We start from the raw sequence: 21497 nt of genomic DNA on the forward strand, positions 1-21497 counted from the left end.
GTTGAATTTTTTAACTTTTTCGTCCGAATATAAAAATTGCCGAAAAGTTTACCATGGTTCTTAATACCCTCCGAGAGTCCAATTCAGTGGATGGAACCATCTAATTTGCTTTTAATCAACCAATTTACCTATTTACAACTTGCACCGATTTCATTAATTCAAGCCTACCACGAACATTTATAACAACAAATAATGATCATATATGGTTCCAAACGACATTATATGACCACGATATGTATTCCCTAGAATCTCAAAACTTGTAGACACCTAGCCCCAAAGACTCTTAAATTTCTCAAAAAGCATGGATATTAGCCTTAACTTTTTGAATTTTTTGACTTTTTTTGCCCGAAAATAAAAATTGCCGAAATGTTTACTATGGTCTCTAATACCCTCCGGGAGTCCAATTGGGTAGGTAAAACCGTCCAATTTACCTTTATACGACAATTTACCGATTTACAACTTACACCGATTTCATTAATTCAAGTCTACCACGAATATTTATTACAAATATATAATAATCATATATGGTTCCAAACGACATTTTATGACCCCGAGATGTATCCCCTAAAATCTCAAGATTTTTTGAGAACGGGCCTCGAAACCTCCAAATTTTCTCAAAAAACGTGGATAATTAGCCTTTAATTTTGGAATTTTTTTACTTTTTTTTCGCTCATAAATAAAAATTGCCAAATATTTACCATAGTCCATAATACCCTCCAAAAGTCCCATTAGGTGGGTGGAACCATCCAATTTGCATTTAAACGGCAAATTTACTGATTTACAATTTGCACCGATTAACACAAGACTACCTCGAACATTTATGACAACATATAATGATCATATATAGTTCCAAACAAAATTATATGACCCCGAGATGTATTCCCTATAATTTCACTACTTTTTCGACACTAAACCCCAAACCTTCAAAATTTCGCAAAATGCGTGGATATTAGTCTTCAATTATGGAATTTTTTGACTTTTTTCGCTCGAAAATAGAAATTTCAAAAATATTTATCATGGTACCTAATATCCTCCGGGAGTCCAATTGGGTGAGTGGAACCATCCAATTTGCCTTTAAACGGCTAATTTACCTGTTTACAACTTGCACCGATTACATTAAATCAAACCTACCACGATTCCACGAACATCTATGACAACATATAATGATCATGTATGGTTCCAAACGGAATTATATGACCCCGAGATATATCCCCTAAAATATCAAGACTTTTCTACGTCGGGTCCCGAAACCTCCAAAATTTCCCAAAAAACGTGGATATTAGCCTTCAATTTTGGAATTTTTTTGACTTTTTTCGCCCGGAAATAAAATTGCTGAAATATTTACCATGGTTCTTAATACCCTGTGGGAGTCCAATTGGGTGGGTGTAACCATCCAATTTGCCTTTAAACGATCAATTTACCAGTTTACAACTTGTACGGATTTCATTAACTCAAACCTACTACGAACAATTATGACAACATATAATGATCATATATGGTTCCAAACGGCATTATATGACCCCGAGATGTATCCCCTAAAATATCAAGAGTTTTCTACGCCGGGCTCCGAAACCTCCAAAATTTCTCAAAAAGCGTGGATGTTAGCCTTCAATTTTGGAATTTTTTTGACATTTTTTTGCCCGAAAATAAAAATTGCCGAATTGTTTACCATGGTACCTAATATCCTTTGGGAGTCCAATTGGGTAGGTGGAACCATCCAATTTGCCTTTAACGACCAATTTACCGGTTTACAACTTGCACGGATTTCATTAACTCAAACCTAATACGAACAATTATGACAACAAATAATGATCATATATGGTTCCAAACGACATTATATGACCCTGAGATGTATCCCCTAAAATATCAAGAATTTTCTACGTCGGGTCCTGAAACCTCCAAATTTTTTCAAAAAGCGTGGATATTAGCCTTCAATTTTGGAATTTTTTTTACTTTTTTTCGCTCGAAAATAAAAATTGCCGAATTGTTTTCCATTGTCCCTAATACCCTCCGAGAGTCCAATTGGGTGGGTGGAACCATCCAATTTGCCTTTAAACGACCAAATTACCGGTTTACAACATGCACTGATTTCATTAACTCAAGACTAACACGAACATTTATGACAACATATAATGATCATATATGATTCTAAACAACATTATATGACCCCGAGATATATCTCCTAGAATTTCAAGACTTTTCGACACCGGACCCTGAAACTTTCAAAATTTTCTCAAAATGCGTGGATATTAGACTTCAGTTTTGGAATTTTTTTTTTAACTTTTTTTCCCCTGAAAATAAAAATTGTCGCAATGTTTTCAATGGTTCCTAACACCCTCTAGAAGTCCACCTGGTTGAGTGCAACCATCCAATTTAACAGCCGATTTACCAGTTTACAACTTGCACTTGTTTCACTGTCTCCTGCCTACCACGAACATTATGACAACAAATAATGATCATATATGGTTCCAAACGATATTATATGACCCCTAAATGTATTCTTTAAAATTTCAAGACTTTTTGAAATTGGGCCTCGAATTTTCCAAAATTTTTCAAAAAACGTGGATATTATTAGCCTTCAAATTTGAATTTTTTTTGACTTTTTTATAAAAATTGCCAAAATGTTTTCTATGATTCTTATTTTTCTAATGTCTTAATTTCTCTTGCTCTTCTTAACTTACATGTACTAATAAATTATGGTTTGTTTAATTTATGTCTTTGTTTAATTCATATCTTTCAGGACAACCCGTTCCAAGGTATGCAAAAATGTATTCTATAATATTTTTGATTATAGGTAGAATTCAGATATACGAAAACAAATAAAAATATTACTAGTAAAAAGACCATTCAATATAGAAACCTGCTGCACCAATTCCTTGTTTTTCTGGTAGCATACAGCAACTACAAAAGTGAAGGGAATTCTTGGAAGAAAGCCCTAAATTTCTACTTCTAACCAACCAATTACCGATTTACATCAAAATGGTTTCAGGACCAAGAATTATCGAAGCAAATCAAATGCCAAAACGGTCCTAAGAACCTACCCAGCCGGATAGAATGCTGCCGAAAATCCCTACTAAGTCTACTATGAACATGTTTCAAGAGATCAAAGATATAGGTAGGTGATTCAGCTCAAAGAGATCACTCCACTTCCATAACTTCAACTTCCGCCTTTGGTTGGGTTGCTTCTGTCGTAGGCTTTATCTCAGCCTCAGAATCAGTTTCCATCTTGAAGTCTTGATCCGTAACTAATTCTGACTTCACTGGCTTTTTCTCCCCTTTAGGTTCTTCAGCTCTTCTTTCAGTTTCCATCTTTACCTGGGAATCTTCTACAGTTTCATAATCTTCTACAGTTTCATAATCTTCTACAATTTCATCATCTTCTCCGTTTTCTTGCCTGGTGCCCGTTATAGTCAGAGGCACAGCTTCTTGAGCCTCGGGTTTAACTCCACCTTCAGTTTCCATCTTAACCTGGGAATCTTCTGCAATTTCATCATCAGCTCCATTTTCTTGCTTGGTGCCCGTTATAGTCAGAGGCACAGCTTCTTGAGCCTCGGTTTTAGTGTGGTTTTCTGCAGGAGGCTGTGTTCTAGGCCTGGTTTCAGGCTGAGGGTTGGTCTCCAACCCTTCTTCTTCAATCTTAGGAGCCAGGTAGTACCTGACATGGCCCATTTCAGCGATCTTGTATTCCACCACCACTGGCATATCTGAGGATAAGCTAATGGTCACTTGGCTGGACAGCGAGGTTGCTTTAGTGAAGGTAGTGATATACTTGAGAGCAAATGTCAAACAAACTGGTTCCTTCATCTCAATGATGGTGGCTTCCTCTGGCTGCCAAAACAACAACCAAATAATGAGATCGCATAAGCGATAAACTTTCCTCACTGACCTAGATAATGCCTAATTCACAATAATTGTTGCAAAATGAAGACCAACCTTCTCTGTTGAGGAATTCTGTCTGCAGGTAATGTTCCCAGATCCAATGTCACCTTTGGTAGAGAAAGTTACACCTTGCTTTGACACAGTGATAGTAACTACAACCACAAGTGGGTACAAGTTAGCTAACCTTTCTCTGTTGAGAAGGGCAGTAGGAGAAAGCAACACTAGTAATATACAAATGCAATTAGTCCATCTTACCAGTGTCACCAATCGAGGAAAGACTTGAACAAATACTAGAAAACTCTGATGATGGCATTCGAACAATTGCATCATATTCAGCATCTGGGATCCCCAGGTGATCGCTGTCAATGTCCATCAGCTTCATTTCGATATCTGATATCTTATCTTGTGCTGCACATCAAAGTGTATGATCACTGAAGTCAATACTTTTTGGATAACAGTGCGAGGAAGAGAAACACTTATTGTTTAGTGTAGTCACAGCAAGACATAGCAATATAACATAGATGTGTGAATGTGTGATGCATCTATTAAAAATTCACAAGTGGAGATACTTTGTTAAATTGTTAGCAATAAGACACTTACAGTCTGACACTGAAAGTTACATTCATCACATTGCTAGCATATGATCATTGCAATTCATAGTGCAATTTGTCACAAGACAATAAGAAAGAAAATCAAAATACATTCTACTAAAAACACATGCTAAACAACTGATAAAGAGATCCAACATTGTTGTGAATCAAACCAAAGCAATAAAATTCGGACAAAAATTACACACTCCAGGAACTAATTCAAACATAATGACTGGAAATTACGACATTCAATGAATTGACCGAACAAGTGTCAGCCCTAAAAACCGATAACTTAAGACAATCAACAAGTGTAGCAATGGTTTGGAATAACAAGAGATTAACCCCAAAAACCATAATCATTCAAGAAGTACTCCTTTCACTTGAAATCCAAGATTCTTCCCACATTTATAAGATGAAATCTTATAAAAACCAGCAATATTATCACACTCTATCACCTATGCATTATCGTTTAATCTGTAAAAGGGTAAACAGACTATATCCAGAAATGAACGCTAGAGGCAACAAAACCCTAATACAGTACAATCTGCCATTATTAACTAAAAAAATACCATTGCAAGCTAAGTCATTTTCTTGATATCAATCGTCAAAATGTAATCCAAGAACCCTAAATCAATATATCATTTCCCAAAACCCTAATCCAATTAAAACCCAATTGAGCCAGAAAAACAAATTAAGACCCAAAATCGTAACAAAAAGAAGCTGAATTAATAAAAAGTAGTAACACTTACAAGGGCTCTCAAACATGAAGGTGACGGTATCAGTGCCATCATCAGCCTTAATGGTAATGATATCATCATTGGAAGCACACCTGAGCATCTTAGCCATATTAGCAATGCTCATACCCATGGAAAAGGTTCGGTCACACCGGAAATGCTCGAACCCCTCGGACCGAAGAAGGAGAGCAACAAGAGCGACATGGCTAGAATCCATGGCTTGGAGAGAGAATCCGGTGGAAGAGCAGTCGAAATTGGCGTCATTGACAAGATCTTTAATGGCGTCAATTACCCTCTTCAGCAAACTGCCCTGTACTAGCCTTAATTCAAACATTTTTCTAGGGTTTTTGTTGAGGAATTGGGGATTTTCTTGAAATCTTGAAGGTTGAAGAGAGAGAAAGAGAGGAGAGTGTGGGAGCAGGGGAAAATGGGGAACCTTGGAAAAGTAGCGTGCTATATATTTACGTGGGTAGTGGAGTGGATTTGGCGGGAACCAGTTCCCGCCAAAATATTGGTTACAGTATCAACGGCGTCGTATTAGGTAAGTTTTGGTTTTTCTCGTCTTTGGGTTTCTCACGGTAATTATGGTGTTCGTTTGATGGATGATATTGGGAATTCCAAAACTAAAATTCGGCAATAAGGTTTTAATTTTTTTTTTTTTTTTAAAATTTTTTTTTAATGTATATTTACAAGTTTTGGTAGTGGCATTATTCTCCCGTAAAAAAAAAGTAGTGACATAATTCACATTTGAGATTTGAGGAAGTCCGACTTAGCAATTTGTATGGCATCTTAGTAAAAAAAATTAATAACTATGCGCTTAGATTATATAAAAAAGTTGTTGATTTATACACAAATTGTTAATTGCTAACATTTTTTCATTTTCCATCAATGTTCTGGAACCCTATTAATGAGGTTTGATTGTAAGTTTCGTACACCAACCCGTAAAAGTGTAAAACTAAACCATTAACCAACATACATACGAAGTACTTGTTGATTTGGCAACTTCTTGTATAACATTTCTACCAATTTATTATTTTATCATTTAAGATGGTGAGTGGTGATTAAACAACTCTTATGTCATCTTTAATTTGAAAATTATTTTTTCTTATGATCGTGTACTCCGTACAATTACATAGTGACATACTAATTGATATAATACGGATTAACATTTTATATAGAAAATGCAAGTTGACCACATAGTTAAAAAATTTTGTGACAATTTTGTAATTAAATCAACATTTTTCATTACACCTTGGTAAATTTATTTACTGTATTTTTTATTTCATTACAAAACGTCATAAAGACTATTGATAAAATTGTTAATTTAACAAGAGAAACTATTGCCCCTTACCAGGTATAGGCCCCCCTGTCCAATACCCTAATAAAAAAATAATATTTGCAAATTAAAAAAAAAAAAGATAAAATAAAATTGGGGGGTAAAATGAAAAAGGGTTGGGTAAAAAAAAAAGGAGGAGAGAGAAGTTACTTTCCCCCATTTAGTTGCTGCTCTTCCCGTGAAAAAACAGTCGATCGGCGCCGGTGGTGTAGCTGAAGGTAGCTCAGAGAGGGGAATTTGGCTAGAACTTCCACCTAAATTTGGAAATCCACCTTAATCGGGGTAAATAGTTGGGTAAACCATTTCTCCATGAAAAAACACTAGAGGATTAGACGGAGTTCTCAAAAATGGCATCATAGCTAGTGGCTATTCACCCGAGATCTGGAGGAGATTCCAAATATGGTGGCTATTGATCGAAAATCTCGAGGGAAAGTTGAGCTCCCTTGTGGAACGAAATTAAGCGCAAAGCTCTGATCTATTTCCATGGAATTTGCAAGCTTTTGTAGATAATATACAAATCAGGTAAGATGATTATTCATCTAAGCTTTGGATGTTTGGGGTTGAAGTCGATGACGAAAATTATTTGGCAGTCATAACTATTATTGATTTTACACAGGTATTGTTAATTGTTATATTGTTATTTTTTATTAGTATACTGTTATTTTTATTAGTATATTGTTATTGGCTGATTAGTATAATTAAAAAGTTATTTTATTTATCTGTGAATCTGGGTTTATATGCTTTCTGTTTTTTTGGAAATTTCATGGATTTGATTTAAATGTTATCGTTTTATAACTTGGTTTAGGTTAAGTTTGTACTGTTATTGTTAATTAATAAACTGTTATTGTTGATTGCATACTACTACTATTGATTTGTATACTGTTATTGGACATTCGATAGTGGTGGTGGTAAGGCGGTGCAATAATCTAAACCATCATGTAATTGATGAAGAAGAAGATGATGATAATGGTGTTTTCTTTGGTTTTGGTGGTGGTGTTAATGGAGGAAAGCGGCAATGACAGATTGACAACAGTGGTGTTATCTTTTCCAAAAGTATGAGAGAGAAACTACTTTTTATTACTGTCAACTCATGTGGTAACTATTAATGAAGTTACTATCCAATATATGTTGAATGACAAATATACCCCCAGGTATTGGGCATGAGAGTCCCTACCTGGTAGTGGTCCATCATGCCTCTGATCCATGGTAATATCACTAATATGGTATAGATGGGGCTTCATAAATTGGGTCTTCCTCCCTCATCTACGTGCCTTAACGGCTTCAAGCCTTAATTCTATAATTGTACAAAAAGATTTTTCTTCTTTAGGAGAAAGAGTCAAGGGGCTCAAGGCAGCTGACATAATGTCTTTCTTCATCTTCTTCCCTTTTCTCGTGCTTCAGATTTTCAGGTATGTTTCTACAATTTCAACCCACGCTTCACCCACGATTTACCCACTTTCCATGTTTTCATATTAATGTTAACCTTGAGTTGATAGTTGTCAAATTGTCCCGTCGTCATTACCATAAATTAATTTAAAATAATTAGAATATTTGAAATAATTTGACCATGTCTATTGATTTATCAAATACGGAGTATTACATCACCTTCATAGTTTTTTATAATCTGAGTAAAACCCATTTGGTTTTGAACAATTCTGGATATGGGTTTTGAGTTTTGACTTTGACAAAGTCAGTTCTTTTCTTTTATGAGGTTCCTTTCTGTAATTTCTTTAGGGTGGTTGGCATTGGATAATAATTAATAAGTACATTACTAATTACTAATAAATAAAGAAAGAATCATCATTAGCTTTTGCCTTCTTCTTTTTTACTGATTATTTCGAGCGCCTTTTAAATTACTAATTGGCAAGAGAAATTTGTTGTGTATGTTGATTGTTGAGAGGAGAAAGTGGAGACAAATAGGCAACCTGGAGTTATGAATTCAGGCATTTTGGTGTATTTTCTGCTTTTATGCTCATGTTGTTGTGTTGTAATAGCAAAAACAGATTCTGGTGACTGTAAGTTTTGATTGCAAACCTGTGATTATGCACCTTTTGCTTGCTCTTAACATGTCATTGAGAACTAATGAGTGGTGTCTCTCCATTATGATAAGTTGCAATTGTTGTGATTTTGTTCCTGGCTTTTCGGCTTTTTTGATAATTTTCATGCTTGAAGAGTTAGGGGTTCGAGTTGCTCATTATTAAGGTTGCTAAGTGGGTTAGTTGGAACTTGGAAGGATGGTGTACTTCAAAGCATGCTTCACCTTGTGTAGTTTCATGCTCGGTTAATGCATCTATAGTTGTCTGGATTGCCTTTGCTTTCAGGAGCTGTGTTTTAATATGATCATGTTTGCTGGAACTATTTACTCCCACAGCCTAATATAGATGGTCTTGGTTGGGTTACGAGGCCTTTCAACTTTCTTTCTTGGTCAGTGCTACTAATATGCTGAATATGAACCGAATTGTGTAGTAGCTTTGGATCCTCTTATTGAAACTGTCATATAGCAGAAATCCTAGACAATTTATTGCTAGATTATTTGGAAAAGTTTGCAGAATTGAGTTGAAATTTTTTGCAGTTCTTAAGATTACAAATTCTAGCTAATAGAATACGAAGTAATAAATCTACGACAGAGTTCCTAAAGATCAGCTTAACTCTACACTTTACTATGCTTAAGAGGCTCTTACTTTACCCTTACCAATCACCAGCTAGATACACATCCATTCCCTTAAATGGCTTTCCTATGTTTGTTGTTTCTTTAATTAGAACCTGAAGTTACTCTGTGACACTTGTATTTCATACTGGACCGTCTCAGCTTACATTGAATTGGTATATGAAGAGATTCTTTTGATTGTTGCATTGCATGAGATATCTTCTGAGCAATTTTTTTCAAAGTTTCTTTTACATGGTTTATGCTATCATCTTTCTTATTGTATCTATATAGATACTTATTCGATATCTTATGCAGTGGATGCTTTAAGATCTGTCAAGAACCAGTGGCAAAACACACCACCCAACTGGGGCAAAGGGGATCCATGTGGTCGGAAATGGGAGGGCATTTACTGTAATGATTCACGTGTGATTAGCATGTGAGTATTGCTCTTGAATTATAAACTGTGAATCAGTTGTTATAAGTATGTTGCTTGATAAATATGGCCCATTTACCTACTAAGTACTAACCCAATTTGTTTGACATTGCAGTAAACTATCAGGCATAAATTTAGCAGGTCCTTTTCCTGAAGATATCTTGTCATTATCTGAACTACGGACTTTGTAAGTTGTATGAATCTTATGTTGCTAAAATAACTAGATTTATTATTTTGTCTTGCAGCTAAATTTTGAGTAATGGTTGACATAATATAAGTAGTGATTTTCTTTGAAAGATTACTTAAGGCAGTTTCGTAACAAATTGTGAGATGTTGGTAATTTTGATTGGAAAAATGGGTTTTAGGTATTCTCTGTTAGCTATTTTAGAACAAGTTAAAGGATAATTATCAAAGATCATTGTTGTATATGCAACTGAAGACCAGTAGCTTGTGGGTTATTCTGATTTTATTTATGTACTAGTTTAAGTCCCGTGCAATGCACGGTTTTTACTTAGCATATTTATAAATTATAATGTTAATTTAACAATAATTAATTAAAAATAAAAATCAATATTTTTAATTGAAACAAATACTTGATTTTCTTTTCCATAAAATACCTATTATGAAATATTATATGTCAAAATATTTTCATTGAATGCATGTAGAATATACTTTATATATAGTTGTCAAATTGAAAGTTAAATATTATAGGATATAATAAAATAATGTTCATAAATATTTGTTAAAAAAAGGAAAGTAAAAGTGGCGGGAATTTTTTAATCAAAACCTGACAAGTGTCATACCAGATTCGCCTTTAGTATAATGTAATTGATTCTCACTGTCTATCTAGATGAGGCAATATTATTTAGAAATTGGCCTCGGGAATGCATGCATGGCTATTTTCTCACTTTTGCCTCTCAGTCCCCATGTGCGGTGTGCATCAGAGTTTTAAATTCCCTTCCACATATTTGGCTATGAACTCTATCATGTTACATTAGCAGCCCTTTCTTTCTGGTCTTATTCTTCATCACCCTTCAAGAGTTTCAACTTCCTGAAACTGATCTCTTTACTAAATGATAAATCGTTCTTATATAGGGATCTATCAAACAACAGAGGTCTGACAGGCCCTCTTCCGTCAAATATTGGGAATCTGCAAAATTTAGTACACCTGTAAGGATACTTTTTTTCTTCATACTTGTAAAGTATAATGTCTGATTTTTTATTTATTTATTTATTTTTATTTATTTTTTTTTCCAGAAATTAGAAAAAAACTATGATTTATCTCATTGCCTTCTTTTATTGCAGTGTACTTGTGGGCTGTAATTTTTCTGGCTCGATTCCAGAGTCTATAGTAACTCTTCAGAAACTGACTCATTTGTAAGTGTCTCCATATTCCCCCCTCCTCCTTTCTGATTTTGTTTTTTCCAATCTTCCTATACATCCCATTGTAAAAATGATTGACTAGCTTACTATGATCAACCCTACTTTATCTCCTATCTAACCCTTGTTATGTGAAACCTTCACAGATTTCTGAATATGAATCACTTCAGTGGAAACATACCACGTTCCATTGGTAACCTCACAAATCTCGTCTGGCTTGATCTTAGTGAAAACCAGCTTGGTGGAACATTACCAGTTTCCAACATGACTACAAGTGGCCTCGATAAGCTGCTTAAGGCCAAGCACTTGTATGCTTTCTTTGCAGCAGAGTCTACTTCTTACCAATTTTCTCTCTTTCCGTATAGCAATAACTATATGTTCTCTGTGCAGTCATCTTGGACGAAATAAGTTATCAGGTGAAATTCCAAGTGAACTTTTCAGCTCAGGAATGTCCCTGATACATGTGTAAGTTCTGAAATTGATATCTGAATTTCACTATATCACTAAATGCAATATGTGCATTCAGGGACCTCTTCCACAAGTAGATTTTTCTTGTATAATAACTTGTTTAGAAGCACTTTGTTGTATACTGCAAAGGATTTATATAACAATATTGAGAGCAAAAGTAATACTGAAAAACTGAAGAGAGCACTATGGGGCACTCCAAAATGGAATGTGAAAGTTGGCATGACACAGCTAAAGCAAAGAGTACTGTGGGGAATGGCTTGTGGAGGAAGCTGAGGATTAGTTAGAGACTTAGAGGTGAGAGAGGGAAAGGAAGTCAGACTTATATTTCTAAAGAGGAGAGTAGATCAAAATGAATCGTGGAGCAAATTAGTATGTATTTTGGGTGTGTATCACGCCTTTTGAATGCTTGAAGATTACATCAGATTTTTGTGATCAATCTTATTATTGCCCTTTTCTGCTCTCAGTTCTTTTATCTCAAATTCCAATCTGTTACACAAGTGATTCAAGTCCCTGATTTCAGTCTATGCAGACAAGGCTAATCTTGTAAAGAATGTGGAATAGTATTTCCAAATAGCAATTCCACATGATTTACCTATTAGTAATGAGTTAATGAATAGATGTCCTTATGAAATTACAATAGTACAGAGAAGCTGGCATTTATTCCTTATTGATCTGGTAGCCTTAATAAAGTCAATAATTTGCTTAATCATAGATTTATGCAGAAAACCTTTTCAACTTCTTGCTCTCACACTTCAAATTTATTGACTATCTTAATGACTTGAACAGCATTTTGAATGAAAACCAGCTCAATGGAAGTATTCCAGAAACATTGGGGCTTGTACAGAATTTAACTGTAATGTGAGTACATATTAGATCTTTTTTAGTGTAGTTTACTGGAAAGAATTAACACCAGTTCAGGGTAACTAACTTTTCTCTGGTTTGCAGTCGTTTGGACAGGAACTCCTTGAGTGGTTCTGTACCCCAAAATTTGAGCATGCTCACTAACGTGAGTGAGCTGTAAGTAGTTCGAGATTTTTTTTTTGTTACTCTCTTTACGTCATGATTTATGAGTTCAAATGCATATTGATTATGTCCTTTTTTTTCTTTGGTTGTTGGTACTGTATTACAGCTACCTGGCAAACAACAATTTGAGTGGGTCAATCCCTGACCTAACAAGAATGACTCTCCTTACATTTGTGTGAGTAGTAGCAATATCTGAACTTTTGGTAGCTTGACATATTGTTCTTAGAATCATCATCAAAATAGAGCTTATTACAATTTATATTTTCTGAAGCTATCTGCTAGAATTTGTGAATTTTAGTTGATTGCCCCCTATGATTTGCAGAGACTTGAGTAATAATAATTTCGATGCAATGTCTGTTCCTCAGTGGGTTGAGGAGTTACCAAATTTAACTACATTGTGAGTTTTTTCTACCTTTTTCTTTTTTTCTGTACTTTGATTTCTAGGAATGATCTGGAATTAATTGTAATTGTGTAATACTACCTCCTTTTCTTATTATGTGCAACAAAATAATATTTTATGTCTCTTTGTTGCACATAATAAGAAACAAAGGTAGTATAATTATAAGTTAACCAAGTGGAAACAATGGTAAAACACATTAATTAGCAAGACATGTTTACACAGGTAGAAATAATGGGTGTAAGTATGTTTTATAAATGCTGAAAACACAAAACTCATACTTGTATCTTAATTGGGTAGTATTAACTTCTAAGTTTCATCTGACCCTCTCTTCCGTACCATTTAATCAATCAATCAAAGCCTTAATCCCATAAGTGGGGTCGGCAACATCAACCAAAAGTGATTATACCATATAGTCATCCCCCTCCCCCCTCTTCCCTACCATTAGAAGGCAAAACTTTAGTAGATATATTGGGATCATTTTGCTGTTAAAGATACATAAGGAATGACCATATGATTGGGTATTTGGGTGCATCATGATCGTATATCTTTGCCCAATTAAATTATATTACTGGAGAGAAAACTTTTTAGCTTTGAATTACTGCTGTCTAAATCGATCATGTTAATGAGCTATCCTTAGTTTCTCAATTCTTGTGAATGAACTGACCAATATATACATACCTTGCCACCGAGAGCCTAGTTGCAAACACACCCTTAGCATTGGAGCTCGTAAAGTTGTGTAGAATTGAACCTGCACCAATCTTGAGCACGAGCAGTATCAGATGCACTAGGTATGGTATGGGTAAAATTCTGATTTATGGAGATGAATGATGCTAGAATCGTCATTGCTAAAAGCTGAGAAAAATTCTGATTTATGGTGACGGGAATATGCGTGTTCCTATTAGAGAAGGTGTTTCTTATATATCATGGTGTTTCTTATTCATTAAAAATGAGAACTTTTCAGCAATATGAAGGCCTTGAAGCAGCAAAGAAAAAGCTGTATTTTTCTTCAAAAGACTGAATAATCTTCTTGTCTTTTGGCTCCTTTGTAATCAATCATTTTGAATGGGATACATATTTCATTTTAAGGCCATGAGAGTTACAATCAGATTTGAGGATTCTAAGGTCTTTAGATACAAAGCAATGGCAGTTTAATAGTACTCAGGAGACTCAATCACATTTCTTTTCTAGATTTTGCAATATAAAGAATTCACTTTGATTTTGAGTATTGATTGGTGGACCCTTGTTTCTTCCTGCATCACTGATGGTATCTTCAAGGATGTTGTGACCATGGATGCAAGATCAGTACAATAATTGGCAACACATCTACATTTTCGTAGGCAAATTGTCAGTTTTCCCTGCATTACTAATCTATCGGCTATGAATTTGCAGAGTGATGGCAAACACTAGTCTTGAAGGGAATATATCGACAACACTGTTCAGCTTACCTCAAATACAGACTGTGTACGATTTCCCTTTTCCTTTCCTTTTCTTTCTTCTTTTGGATTTTCTCTTTTTCTAAAATTACTTTGTTTTATTGTCCTCTTAAATTAATCTGGCTTATGAACTTTCATATTGGACCATAGGGTGCTAAATAACAACCAGCTAAATGGCACTGTAGAAATTCCAGCTAATGTCAGCATGAATCTCCGCCTTTTGGATTTGCGGAATAATTCCATTGATGGCTTTAGTTCTGGAATAAACAACAAGAGCATTCTGTAAGTGTTTTATCTCTACTCCTTCCATCCTTATATGATTCCCTTTTACCTTAGAATTCTGATAATTTTGTTACATGATAAACATTACAGAGTACTATCTTTTTTGTCTTAAGATTTAATTGAACATTGTACAATTTCTCCAGGCTTGATGAAAATCCTTTTTGTCTGAGGCCAGAAGCTGAAGGAAACTGCACTACAGTTCAGCCTTCAAAATATTTAAACTTTATACCACTACTTAAATGTGCCCCTCCAACTTGTTTTTCAGACCCAATACTTCCATCTGATTGCAAACGTCCTTACCTTGGTAACCTGGTATTCAGATCATTTAACTTTTCTGATCTGGCAAACATGCGCTACTATGACTTTCTAAACGACACTTTGCAACCTCTTCTTTCACCCCAAGTTTCAATAGATAGAGTGTGTTTAGTGAGCTCAATGATAGATACAAATGGGTACCTTGTATTGAATATATCATTCTTTCCTCCTGGTGAAAATTACTTCAATCGAACAGGAATTTCTTTAGTTGGGAATGTCCTTAATAATCATGTTTTTGATTCGCCATATGGACCATATTACTATATTGATAAGGGTTATACCTTTCCAGGTAATTTTTTTTTTTTTTTTTTTTTTTTTTTTTTTTTTTTTTTTTGTAGGATATTCTTTTAGAATTTTAGTTTCTTTGCTCAAACAAAAATTCTGCAGGACGAACCAAGAACACTGCTCTTATTATAGGAGTAACAGTTGGTGGCTTTGTGCTTTTGGTGCTAACAATTGCTGCTGGAGTTTATGCCTATCGCCAAATGAAAATAGCCCAGAGAGCTGCTAAATTAAACAATCCTTTCTGTAAGATTAGCCATCAATGTTAAGCTGTCAAGTTAATCCCTGTGTCTTTTTTTTTTTTTTTTTTTTTTTTTTTTTTTTTTTTTTTTTTTGCATTCATATGTTTGAATTAATAAATCTTGCTTCTTTATGTAAACACAGTATCCTGGAAGAAAGGTAACATTCCTCAAGTGAAGGGAGCCAGATGGTTCTCATTTGAAGATGTTAGACAATGCACCAGTGATTTTTCTTCTGAAAGTGAGATTGGAGTTGGGGGTTACGGGAAGGTGAGTTTTGCCATCTCCCATTTCTTTTAATTTTTGGCTGTCTTGAGAATTATCACCTTCATCTATTTCAGAAAATCCTCATATGGACTGGCATAGCTCGTGATGAAAATGACTATGTCTTTGTGTTATACTGGTGCATTAGGTTTTTTCTTCACAGCATTGAGAATGTCCATCTATTAGGAATTCATAGATTTCTTGTAACAATTATCGAACCTATAATACTATCTCAAAAGGAAGAATATAGTCTTTTCACACGGCTTCAAGAGTTCATATCTTGTTGTATCTCCTTTTGCATTGTAATTGTGAAATCTTAGGCATAAGATCTGAACTAATGAAGTCTTGCAACATATTTAAAAAAATTAAATGGGATACTTTATAATGGACGTATAAATTGGTTAGACCGCATCAATTAATACTCTGGCAATCTGAGAACTTCTATTCCTCTATGGATTAAGGATACAACCCGAAGCATAGGAAATAGAACCTTGAACATCTTGCCACCTGCAAGTACTCTAGTACTACTTATTAGCATAACGCCAGTAGAATCTCAAATGATTCGATAATTTTTGTTCTTTTGGGAAGAGGTTTCTACATTTTCTTGATCAAGCATTTTTCCTTTATTTTGTTGATATGTATCAATTTGAAACTTTCTAGATAGAATAATTGATATTTGACTTTGGGCAGGTTTACAAGGGGAAACTCATCACTGGAGAAGTAGTAGCGATCAAAAGAGCTCAGAAGGGATCAATGCAGGGGGCGTTGGAGTTCAAAACCGAGATTGAACTCTTATCAAGGGTTCACCACAAGAATGTTGTCAATCTAGCTGGCTTCTGTTATGATAAGGGTGAACAGATGCTGATTTATGAATATGTTCCGAATGGGAGCCTGAGGGCAGCTCTGTCAGGTACAATTTCACTTCACCTAAGAAAGATAAACTGCAAATAGTTGTGTATGACTATGTATAATGCTAATCCTAAATTAAACAACAAAAGTATATTTTTGTTACATATATGAAGTATGAACCTCTATCCCAACCAATTTAGTACTCAATCACTTGATTATAAATTGTTAGCCTTCGAATGTTATGAACAGTCATTCTGATTTCCGAGTACTATTATAAGACAGTGATGCGTGCCTTTATATTATCCTGGGTGAAGCTTTAAAATCATGTGATCCAATTGCAGGGAAATCTGGAGTTCGATTGGATTGGACACGGAGGCTAAATATTGCCCTTGGTGCAGCTAGAGGTCTGGCATACTTGCATGAGCTTGCTGACCCACCCATCATACACAGGGACATTAAATCAGACAATATATTGCTGACTGATCACTTGAATGCAAAAGTGGCAGATTTTGGTCTGTCAATACCTTTCAGTGATGATAAGGGTCAGGTGGCCACCCAAGTTAAAGGAACATTGGTTAGTCCTTGATGCCTATGCAATTATCTTTGTTATATAATATGAGATGGACGAGAGAGGAAAGATGGGTTAGGAGTGAATTACAATCGTGTATATGTTTCACCAGTGGTTTTGATCATTTGATATAATGTCATGCAGGGTTATTTGGATCCTGAATACTATATGACTCAAATATTAACTGAGAAGAGTGATGTCTATAGTTTTGGAGTGGTGATGCTGGAGCTGGTCACTGGAAAGTTGCCACTGGAGAAACACACATACATTGTGAGAGTAGTAAGGGATTCATTGAAGGAAACGGGGAACGTTTACAACCTTGTGGACCCTGCCCTTCGTTCAGACATTCTTATTGACACAGATGAATTTGTGAATCTGGCTATGAAGTGTCTTCAAGACACAGGGGATGAACGACCTTCAATGAATGAAGTGGTGAAAGAGATCGAGAGTATAATTGAAGCAAGTAATATGTACTACGATGTTGAATCATCTACCACCTCTGCTAGCTTCGATGTAACGAGAGATAGTGGTTATCCTTATAACAGCTATGGATCCATGGACAGCAGGATGAGCAGCCCTTTTATAAAATGAGAGAGTCAGAGAATTCTGTCACAAATTCTATCTGTTGACTGCTCCACTCTGATTGATCTTTGTATTGGAGTGTACTAGACTTCTCTGACTACATTTTTTTTTTTTTTTTTTTTTAATATTGATAGGTTATTATTGTGTATATAAAATGAGGTGCTACTATTTTACTTGTACATATATACATATACATACACAATAAAGAACATTCAGTTTTTTTTTTTTTTTTTTTGAAGGGTGATTTCCCATTCAGTTTGAAAGAACATATTTTAGACAAAATCAACTCAGATAAGGTCTGTAAGCACTGGGTGATGATGGCCTCATTAGCCAAAAGCCAAGCCGTGCCGTGCCGAGCCCAAGCAATGTAAATGGCATGCAAATCGACTCGTCTCCGAACACATTTGTCCATTTACCTATTTTTACCACCCCTGAAACATCACCAAATACATGAATTTTAATACCACATAATTCATTTTTAGAAAATTGCTTTCAAAAAATAATTTTACTACAAGTATATGAGATTATGGTTAATGTAAAGACCACAATACCCTTAAAAAACCAAAAAATAACTTGATAGAAATATTAAAAAAAAAATGGGGGGAAATTACAAAAACAAATGACTTGGGGAGAGGTTTTACCTCATTTTATTTTCCACATTTTAATTTTTATTTCATCAGCCAATCAACAAAAATTTTGGACAGGTGTCAACGTGTCATTACCCCTCCTTTCATCCAGAAAGGCAAAAACCTAGGGATCTTCACTATAAATACAGTACAACCCATTTATCACTCCCTCTAAAACTCACAGTTTCCATAATTTCACTACAAAGTTTCTTCAAAAATGCAGATATTTGTGAAAACACTCACTGGTAATACTACCACCCTTGAGGTCGAACCCAGCGACTCCATTACCACTCTCAAGTCCAAGATCCACCTTAAACAAGGTTTCTCATCTTCTTTTTTGAAGCTATTACTGATTTTAATTCTTTTTTTCTATTTTTTTTTGGCTGATTTCATAGTGTTTTTAGAGATTACAACTTGTATTTTACTTGAAATTATGAGTTTTCATTTGTTATTTTTGAAGTTTTACTCCTACTGATTTCACTCTGTTTTTTAAGATTTTACGTCGATTTTCAGTTTTCACAATAATGTGTTTTAATCTTTGCATATTTTGTGTTTGTTTTTGAAGGAATAATTCCAGAGCAGCAGCGCCTGATTTTCGGTGGGAAACAGCTTCAAGATGACCGTACTATTGCTGATTACAACATTCTCAAAGGTTTACCTCCTCTTTTACCCTGTTTTTCTCTCTTTCCAGAATACAGTTCGTCCTTACTTTTTGTGGCGTTGATGATGATAATGTACTTATTTATGCGTCATTTTGTTATTTTTTGGATGATTTCTGCATCTACTATTGTTGTGCTCTTCTTACTCTGTTTTAATGCCATGTCGCCATTTCTCATATTCCTGAAACTTCAAACTTCTTCATATTTGTAGTTGATGCTTTATTTCTACTCTGTTTTATTTTTTTATCTTGTTTTCATAATAAATTTTTATAGTCGCATTTGTTTAGTATATCTCTGTTTTGTTTGTTTTATATTTTGTAAATGGCTTTTTCTTCAAAAAAAATCTTGAAATCCTCTGTTTTCCTATGTAGTTTTGAAATCCAGTTTCTGTTGATATTTTTGAAGCAACTCTTAAGTTTCACCGTTTTCTGGATTTAATCGCAAATTGTTGTTGGCTATTTTACAAAAAAATAAGTTGCTACCTCTATTTATCAGTGCTGATTGTTAACACAATATTTGTTCAATCTATCAAAATTGTTGTTCTGTCTTATCTGTGAAATCTCTGACTTCTCTGTTACAAATAATCGTATTGTTGTTGTGGTGGTTGATAATGATTAATGATGTTGATTTTTAATAAACAAAAATGTAGAATCAACACTTCACTTGTTGCTGAGGTTGAGGGGAGGAGGCTACGGAAACTTCCACAAATTCAACCCGAGTATGGTGGTGTTGGCTCGTCAGTATAATCAAGACAAGAAGATTTGCCGCAAGTATGCATCAAATCTATCCTCAATAATTTTATTAATTCAATCTCTTTTATAATATGAGCAAATTGCATTTAATTTGTTGAATGATAATTTTTCAGGTGCTATGCTCGTCTGCCATTGAGGGCTACAAACTGTCGCAAGAAGAAGTGTGGACACTCCAATGAGGTACAAAAATAGTATCACTAATGTTCATAATTATTATGCGAATTATTTGTTTTATTTTCATGTAATCGATTAATTCTAATGGTATGTGTATTAAATTTATGTTACAGCTGAGGGCTAAGAAGGTTTTCTTAGCAAAGGGAGCCAATCGGGTCACTTGAATGAAGAAGGGCAATGGTTGCTGCGACTTTGGTTGAGTTTTTAGCATAATAGTAATGAAGTTTTACTAGAGGACACTACTACTAATACTCTGGTTTAAACCTAATTTCTGTAGAACTATGAAAACTGTTTTAGTTTTGGTGAAGTTTGTGGCATCAAACATTATAATATCATGTTGCTATATCAATACTACTACTATTATGGTTTAATTATGTACTGGTATATATTTGGACAAGTATGTTTTAAAATTGGATGATATGATTTTGCTAGAGTTTTAAAATTGGATGATATGATTTTGCCTAGCTTTTGAAGTTGCTATAAAGTTTTAGTCATCAAGTTGAATGTTTCTCTTGAGTACAGTTGGTAAAACAATGACTGGAATTTGATTTTGCTTAATTATTTTCACCTAGCTCCTTGTGTATTGCATGTTAGAATTTTAACTTTTAATTGCTTTGATAGGAAACGAGAATTTTCTCAACAAAAAAAAAAAGATCTATTACTAAACCAGTTTTTACAAGTTTTTTGCATTTTTCAAAAGAGGAAACAATGAAAAATCCTTAAAAAAAAAAAAAAATTAGAATTAACAAATTAACATTGCTGATAACCGGGTGAGATTTAAAAAGATCTGAAAATATTTCACCAATATGTCTGAATTAGATCACACAAATACATAAGGGAAACAAAAAAGGGATAGGGGGTTAAACTTCTTGTTTAATGAAAGGAAAATGTTCAAAAAATTGAGAAAAGTAATGAAAATGCTACAAGTAAAGGTGTTTAATTGAAATACAAGCGTGAGGTTCAACAATACTCGAACCAATTTTTTGGCTAAAAAGTCATTATGGGTTCGGCACTTTTTTATACAACCAAAATTTTCTTGGTAGTTGTTAGAGATAATATCGGAAAATATATGTGTGATATATTTTCCGTATTGATCTTATTAGGAGAATAATATATTTAGGTTTATTATATGTTAAGATATTATTTAAGTATATCTTTTAGGAAGATTGTTTCCTATCTTATGTTCTTAGGTTTTGTATAAATACTCTACCTATTGATGAATAATAATCAAGCCATTCTATTCACTCTTCTCTATTAATTTGTCATGGTATCAAGAGCAGGTTAGATCTTGGGATACTTCACAAAAATTCCCCCCCTGCCGGTGGGTTAGAAAATTAAACTCACCGGCGGGATTCATAAATTTTACCCAAAAATTCCGCTGTGCAATTTTTTTTCTTTTTTGTGAGTTTATTCGAGCATGATTTTGCTCCTTTGGATATGAGTTTGGTTTTACTCAGAAAAACCAATAAGAGATTTGAGTGTGGTTTACTCTGAAAGACCAATAAGAAATTTGAGTGTGGTTTACTCTGAAAAACCAATATTTGATTGGAGCTCGGTTTTGCTCTGGAAAAACCAAAAATTG

General features: G+C 34.4%; 3 protein-coding genes across 3 annotated transcripts; 2 read left to right on the forward strand and 1 right to left on the reverse strand.

Moving 5' to 3' along the window:
• Positions 1-2808: 2808 nt before the first annotated feature.
• Positions 2809-5612, reverse strand: LOC145556661 (DNA sliding clamp PCNA-like). Its single transcript, XM_081618312.1, has 4 exons — positions 5219-5612; positions 4135-4287; positions 3934-4031; positions 2809-3828 (listed from the first exon to the last, which is right to left on the reverse strand). Exons 1-4 carry the CDS (start codon positions 5535-5537, stop codon positions 3139-3141), a joined length of 1260 nt encoding a protein of 419 aa, XP_081474438.1. The 5' UTR covers positions 5538-5612; the 3' UTR covers positions 2809-3138.
• A 2198-nt stretch (positions 5613-7810) lies between these two features.
• Positions 7811-18038, forward strand: LOC145556663 (leucine-rich repeat receptor protein kinase HPCA1-like). Its single transcript, XM_081618314.1, has 17 exons — positions 7811-7948; positions 9502-9622; positions 9735-9806; positions 10715-11307; positions 11390-11464; positions 12254-12325; positions 12413-12484; positions 12597-12665; positions 12813-12887; positions 14280-14351; positions 14474-14605; positions 14749-15209; positions 15308-15448; positions 15587-15711; positions 16396-16615; positions 16896-17128; positions 17267-18038. Exons 4-17 carry the CDS (start codon positions 11156-11158, stop codon positions 17711-17713), a joined length of 2346 nt encoding a protein of 781 aa, XP_081474440.1. The 5' UTR covers positions 7811-7948; positions 9502-9622; positions 9735-9806; positions 10715-11155; the 3' UTR covers positions 17714-18038.
• A 230-nt stretch (positions 18039-18268) lies between these two features.
• LOC145556662 (ubiquitin-ribosomal protein eL40z fusion protein-like) lies at positions 18269-20301 on the forward strand. The gene is made up of 5 exons (XM_081618313.1): positions 18269-18650; positions 18896-18982; positions 19639-19759; positions 19855-19921; positions 20029-20301. Exons 1-5 carry the CDS (start codon positions 18548-18550, stop codon positions 20077-20079), a joined length of 429 nt encoding a protein of 142 aa, XP_081474439.1. The 5' UTR covers positions 18269-18547; the 3' UTR covers positions 20080-20301.
• The last annotated feature ends 1196 nt before the right edge of the window (positions 20302-21497 follow it).

This window comes from Chenopodium album, chromosome 8 (genome assembly GCF_948465745.1).
Source record: "Chenopodium album chromosome 8, dcCheAlbu1.1, whole genome shotgun sequence".
In the NCBI taxonomy this organism is placed as follows: domain Eukaryota; kingdom Viridiplantae; phylum Streptophyta; class Magnoliopsida; order Caryophyllales; family Amaranthaceae; genus Chenopodium; species Chenopodium album.